The following is a 6,000-nucleotide window of genomic DNA, read 5'->3' as shown; positions in this document are numbered from 1 at the left end:
CACACACACACACAGGCACGCACACACATAGACACCCACAACAATAGAGAGAGGTGTATCGTCAGAAGAAGGCAGGGGAGGGGGAGGGGCTTCAAGAAAACGGCCGCAAAACAACGCAAGACGCACGAAAACACATGAGGGGCACCTCGGCCAAGTATCCTCTCGCCCGCCCTGTCTCTCCCTCTCTTTCCTCCCTCTCCTTTGCGGGTGCCCCGACACAGCCGCACGTCGCAACGCCTGTGCCGACCTGCGTCAGAGCCGAGTGTGCGTGACGTATACCTCGTCGCTTTGAAACGAGAAAATCGGAAGGAGAGGGAGCCGGTGCGCAGGGGTGGGGGAGAGGACGGAGAGGGGTGAGCGGGGCTCGAAGGAGCTCCGAGAACAAGAAAAACTGCCATTTAGAATATATGCACATATATAGCGTATACATATACATATTACTGTATGCATGGACACATAAATCGGCGCATGAAGCACGCGTGCGGGGGGAGGGGGGTAGAGGGGGAGGGAGGGGGAAACACACGCTTACACCCACGCACATACATGCATACCCAAACATGCACGAGGGTAGGAGAAGCGCAGGTAGGCTGTGCACATGGGAGAGGAGAGGCGGAGGTGAAGGTCAAACCTCTCCTCCAGCACACCCTCACGCACGCTAGTGCGCACCTACTTCGGCCTCCGCGTCGGAGTACTCGTCATGGATCGACTGATCGCCGCCGTTGTAGAGCGGAGTGCGGCTCAGGCCCACCTGTGTCTGCGTCGGCACATGCGCCGGGTTGTCAGCCAGCGTCTCCAGTTGGTGCATCTGCTCCTTGGAATCCTTCGTCCGCTTGCAGTAGAAGGCCCAGCAGCAGACTGTAATGATAATGACGACCACCGCGATGAGGCTGATGACGGCGATGAGGAGACCGGCCCACCATGGGAACGGCTCCTTGCAGCGTTGGTAGATCCACCGACCCTGTGAGTCGCGCTCCACCAACCTGCCGCAGTGGTAGTAGCCTCCGGCGAAATGCTCCGTGATGACGTCACCGTCCGGGTAGGTAGGGAAGATGGACGCATCCGACTGTTGGTACTCGTAGTACTCGCACACCCACTGCGTGTAGTATGTGACTACGTTGCCGTTCCTCCATTCGCCGTTGCTTGCCATGTACGGCTGGCGGCCGCCCCAATAGCTGACGTTACTCCACCAGAGCGGCTGGCCAGAGGCAAAGTTGTTGTACACGCCTTCGGCCGGGCCACCGCGCAGAGTGCCCTTGTACACAACTCCGTAGAAGAACGTCAATTCGTTGCGGTAGTACAAGCCGTGGTTGAACTGCCACGTGCAATTTTCACTGAGGCAGGCGGACTGGCGCGACTCGCCACCGATCGGGGCCATGTCGAACTTGTTCGTCAACATTACATCTGCGGCAGATAACTGATAGCTCCGTAGCTTCGGCATCATCGAGTGCCCCGAGTCATCCTGGGCGCAGTAGCCCAACGACTCAAAGTTCATGATACCATTAGCGGAAGTCTTGCCCGCATAGCGGACAGAGTATGCCCGCACCGCTGTTGTGCCAAGCAGCGCCACGAGGGCCACCAGGAGCGCGACAGTTCTGATGCGTGCCGGCGAGCGCCTCATCGCAATGAAAGGCGAACGCTTTGGGGTTACCCTCACGGGCGAATATGTGGGAGCAACAACACTCACAGGTATAGCGGTGCTCTGGGAGGAAGAGGTGGACAGGACTCAGAAGCGGCCCCCTCGGAATTTCTTCTGGGCGGTGGTGGTGATGGTGCCGGTGCCGATGCAAACCCGGAGATGAAGAGAGCAAGGGGCGAGAGAGGTTAGCCGACTAGCAGGTTGCACAAAACTCGAAAGGAGCCAAAGAGGGTTGAGCGGAAGACGCGAACGAGGAAGGGGTGGCCGGTGCGGCGCCGGATGTCGTCGCTGACTTGCGTTTGCCTGTGTTTTCCGGTTTCCGCGTGAGTGTCGGGAGGGGGAGGAGCGTGTAACTGTATCAACACACTCCTGCTCCATGGCCAGCGCGCACGAGGGTAGAGTGAGGTCGTTGCACCGAGGCCATTAAGCGAGTTCGCGTAAGCGTCTACACCCATCCAGCTTCTGGCCAGTGTTTTGTGTGTTGTGTGTGCGTGCGCGCGGTCGTGTCATCAGCACCGAGGGCCACACTGGCGGGAACAGAGCGTGTCTCTTATAAGAGAGCCAAATACGCGTGTACGACCCTGTTCGGGTGCCGACGAGAGTGCGGTACCACCCATCCCTTCCGCTTTCTGCCGCACCGGGGGTGGACCCGAAGGAGGTGCCGATGGGAGTCACTCACTTCCGTGGGCACGGATAGTGCAAAGAACGAGAGAACGAGAGGAGGCCCCCTTTCCTCCAACAAGGATGCCAACTGGAGAGATGCATCATTGGCAGGGTCGAGCAAAACGTCGCGCTTTTAATGGGCAGTAAAACAGCAAGCCGAGCGTCCAGTCAGCCACGTCACACCGCGTTGTCCCGAGAACAACGTGTAAGGATAAAGGAAAGTCGCGAACAGTTCTTCTGCTTCCGCTGTGGGCAGTGCCCCGGCCATAGAACATGAGGTCGAACTACGCCGCACCTCCCCCGCCCTTCCCCCCCTCACACACACACACACACGCGTGACAGCAATGCGCCTACTCATTCATCGGAGCATCACCTCGGACTCAGCCTCCACCCACCAGCCCCACCTCGCAGGTCGCCCCACAGCCGCTCCCATCGTGCCGGTCGCCACGCAGTGTCGCCGTCGGGGGGTGGCCCAGGCTCCCCACCACCAGCAGCGCGGTGGGAGGACCTGGTGAGGTGGGTGCGAGTCCGGCTGGCCCTTTGCCCATCGCATGGATGGCGCACACGGCTGCGTTGTCGCAGCTCGCTCTGGCGCCACGCCGTGCGGGGAATCACCGCCGGCATCCGCAGCGATGCATCGCTCTCGCCTCCCCTTGCGCCGTGGGTGCTTGGCCCTGTCGGCACCAGAGGTGGTCTGGCATCGGCAGGGACATAAGGGGCTGCTTGGCTTCCGTCCCACACAGAGAGAGTGAGTGTGCTGGACCCTGAGGTACGAAGCACGGAGCGGTGCCACCCCCGCCATGACGGACTCAGAGCACCGAACACGCACCGAAGGAGCTGCTGTGCGATGCCCATGACACCAAAAGGCGAGAGAAGACGGTCCAGCCATGCGCCAATGGAAGAGCAGCAACGGAGGAGCCTAAGGCAGAGAAGAATCAATACATGCACATATGTGTGCGGTCCACGACGACATCAGCAGCGAACGACGGCAGCGGTTGGGGTACTCCGGACCTGATCAGCACAGCACGTGAAAATGAAAAATGCGAGAGCGAGCAGGACGAGAGAAAAACAGGAGAGAAAGGCAAAGACGAGGAGGGGGAGGAGGGGGCAATAGCGCACGACGAGGACGCCAACACACATCTGTGTATAGAGGTAGATAGAGATGTGCGCAGGCAGAACAATAGGAAGGTGCAGACACTACCGCTCGGAAGAGCGGCGCTCTTCACACGCAATGACACCGTGGCAGTTTCACTGGCGTAGGGAGGTCGACTGCAGACGTTGCCTTGACAACACAAACATCTGGCAACACAGGTGAGGTGCTGCGAAACCAAGAAATGGAAAAAGGGAACGCCAGGACGTATATCCAATACGCAGGCTGAACAGGCCACGCGCACACACCTACGCGTTGCTGCTGGTGTGTGCACAATGTGCCTGCGTCAGTGACTCGGTCCCATGCTGGGGAGGGGAGGGGAGAGGGTAACGGGGTGTCGTCAATGACGACGGCCAGCACTCCTTACCCCACCGCGAGCGGCTCCACGGCGCGAGGACGAGACGTAAACCCCCAAAAAAACACACAAAATGCGCAAAGCAGGTCGGAAGGGGACGCGCAAAGAACACGCACACACACAGAGAGAGAGGGGGGGGAGAGCAGGAGGCGCCCGTGCGCTAAAGCACACACGCACACACAAGGTGCCCAGAGAGGGGAGGACGGGACAGCCATGTATACATCAACCAGAGTTCAATGCAAAGAAGTTGATGACATGCAAAAGGGAAAACGTATACACATGGACTAAAGCTTAGAGAGACGCAAGTGTGTGTGTGTGGGGGGGGGAGGGGGCATGCGGCGCGCCATCGGCGGTGTTCCATCACATCCAAGACTTCCACATGCACTGAGAGCGACATACAAACGCGTACCACTAGACACTGCTTGGACATAGCCGTGCTACCGGGGGAGGGGGAGGGGCGCCGTAGATTGTGCATCGAGTATTCGTTAGTAGGTTGTTGAGTTGTCGAGCGCTTCCTCGGTCGATTTTCGCTGCACGCGCTTCAGTGGTGGTGGTGGGGGATGAGGAGGCACCTGTGCCACGCGCGAGCTCCGTGCCTGTTAGCGTAGAGAGGTGGGGGTGCAGAGATACGAGCAGAAGTGGGCTGCAGCCCGATTCCCTCGTACTCTTTAAGTGACTGGGGGGTGAAGCGTCTCTGCAACCACGCATCGTCAGCGACAACAGCTGCATCGAGCGACGAGTCACCACCTTCCGCAACAGCAGCAGCTACGGTCTCATGGGCCCGCTGCTCTGTCCGTGCGGCTTGTAGGACAGCTGAGTTGCTGCCCGCTGCGAAGTTTACTCGGCTATCCTCTGCTGCAGGGCTTTTGCTCACTAGCACGGCGTCACCCTCACACTTGCGCCGTGGGCATGAATGCGACGTCAGCGAAGGCAAAAGAAATCGGTGCTTCTCCCCAGCACATCCATAACGACACCGCTGCGGCATCGGTGTTTCGTCCTGCTCATCCACTTCCTCGAGATGGATGTGGAGGTCGGCATGTCTGTATGCCGCCGCAACGCCTCTGTGCCGCGCCATTGCATCCATGCCATGTTCGACGCAGCCATCAGCTGTGCCGCGTGGTACTTGTGCCCCGTCGCCGCCGCGGTAATGCCCCACCAATGTCCCTACACTGTTTTTTTTCCAGCACAGACTCATCCGCACCCACGCTCGACTTCCCCAAGAGGTCAACCGGGAACTGAAGAGCTGAAATCTCTGGGTAGAAGAGCGACTCCTCCAATTCGCGTCATGTCGTTAGAGTGGATGACGAGCGAGACGGGTGCTGTGTGCAGGGGGGGGGGCCGCACACAAGGGGGATGCCGGCCGTTCCATGTGTAGCTGGAGAGCCCGCGGGGCACGACGTAAAGCATCTCTGCGTTTAAGATTCTGGCAACCACGCGTGTGGACACCGCAGATCGAAGCGACGGAGTGGATCCGGTGCTGCGTATCAAGAGGCGGCATGGGCACGGCGGCTTTCAGTCCGCGTGCGGAGGACAGTGACGTGAACGAGTCCGATTTGGGCTCGGCCAGCAAGTCGCCGCCACCACCTATACCGCGCTGATAGCTCGAGGTCACTGATGCACTCTGCAGATGCTGCTGATAAATCGGTGGCGGCGGCGGTGGTCGGGAGTGATGGAGGCGTAAAGACGATGGCACGGCGGTCTTCGAGGTCAGTAAAACCTCCGCGTCCTCGTCGGACGCATTGCATGAAGAGATGTGTACTTGCAGCTGTCGGCCAGAGGATTCAAGAGGCTTTTGCATCCTTAGATTCATCGCTCCGTTCTGAAGCGTGTCTGTGCAAGACCCGCGCTGCTGCTGAGCGGCCCGCAGCTGTTGTGTCTGGTACAGACGGGATGTCATGAGACGGATGCTCTCGTTGATCTCGTCGCCTTGCACAGCGTCCTCTGTGCGGCGGCTGCAGGCACGACACCAGTGCAGGGCAGCCAGCATCATCCACGTGACGATAGCGATCGCCGCGAGAGCGATAACAAGGAAGGGCCGCTACGCAAGCGCAGGCAGCGCGTCTTTCACATTGGAGCTTTTGCCGTCATCACCTGCATTGTGCAGAGGCTGCTGCGCGGGGCCCGCACTCACTAAATTTGCCTAGAAGGCAAGGATGACCGTAAGGATGAGTGCCGCTGTTGTTCGCTGTCGCTTCG

At 59.5% G+C, this 6,000-nt stretch overlaps 1 protein-coding gene and 1 pseudogene across 1 annotated transcript, besides 1 other annotated feature; both read right to left on the bottom strand.

Moving 5' to 3' along the window:
* Positions 1-655: 655 nt before the first annotated feature.
* LMXM_20_0360 (conserved hypothetical protein) lies at positions 656-1,618 on the bottom strand (the record flags this gene model as incomplete). Its single annotated transcript, XM_003875054.1, has 1 exon — positions 656-1,618. The coding sequence occupies one exon, from the start codon at positions 1,616-1,618 to the stop codon at positions 656-658; it is 963 nt and encodes a 320-aa protein (XP_003875103.1).
* Positions 1,619-4,345: 2,727 nt separating this feature from the next.
* LMXM_20_0355 lies at positions 4,346-5,791 on the bottom strand (annotated as a pseudogene).
* Positions 4,346-5,791: a sequence feature.
* Positions 5,792-6,000: the final 209 nt, after the last annotated feature.

Source organism: Leishmania mexicana, chromosome 20 (assembly GCF_000234665.1).
Source record: "Leishmania mexicana MHOM/GT/2001/U1103 complete genome, chromosome 20".
NCBI classification, from domain to species: Eukaryota; Euglenozoa; class Kinetoplastea; order Trypanosomatida; family Trypanosomatidae; genus Leishmania; species Leishmania mexicana.
Note: the sequence above shows the minus strand (reverse complement) of the source record. Positions and strands in the feature narration are given on the sequence as shown.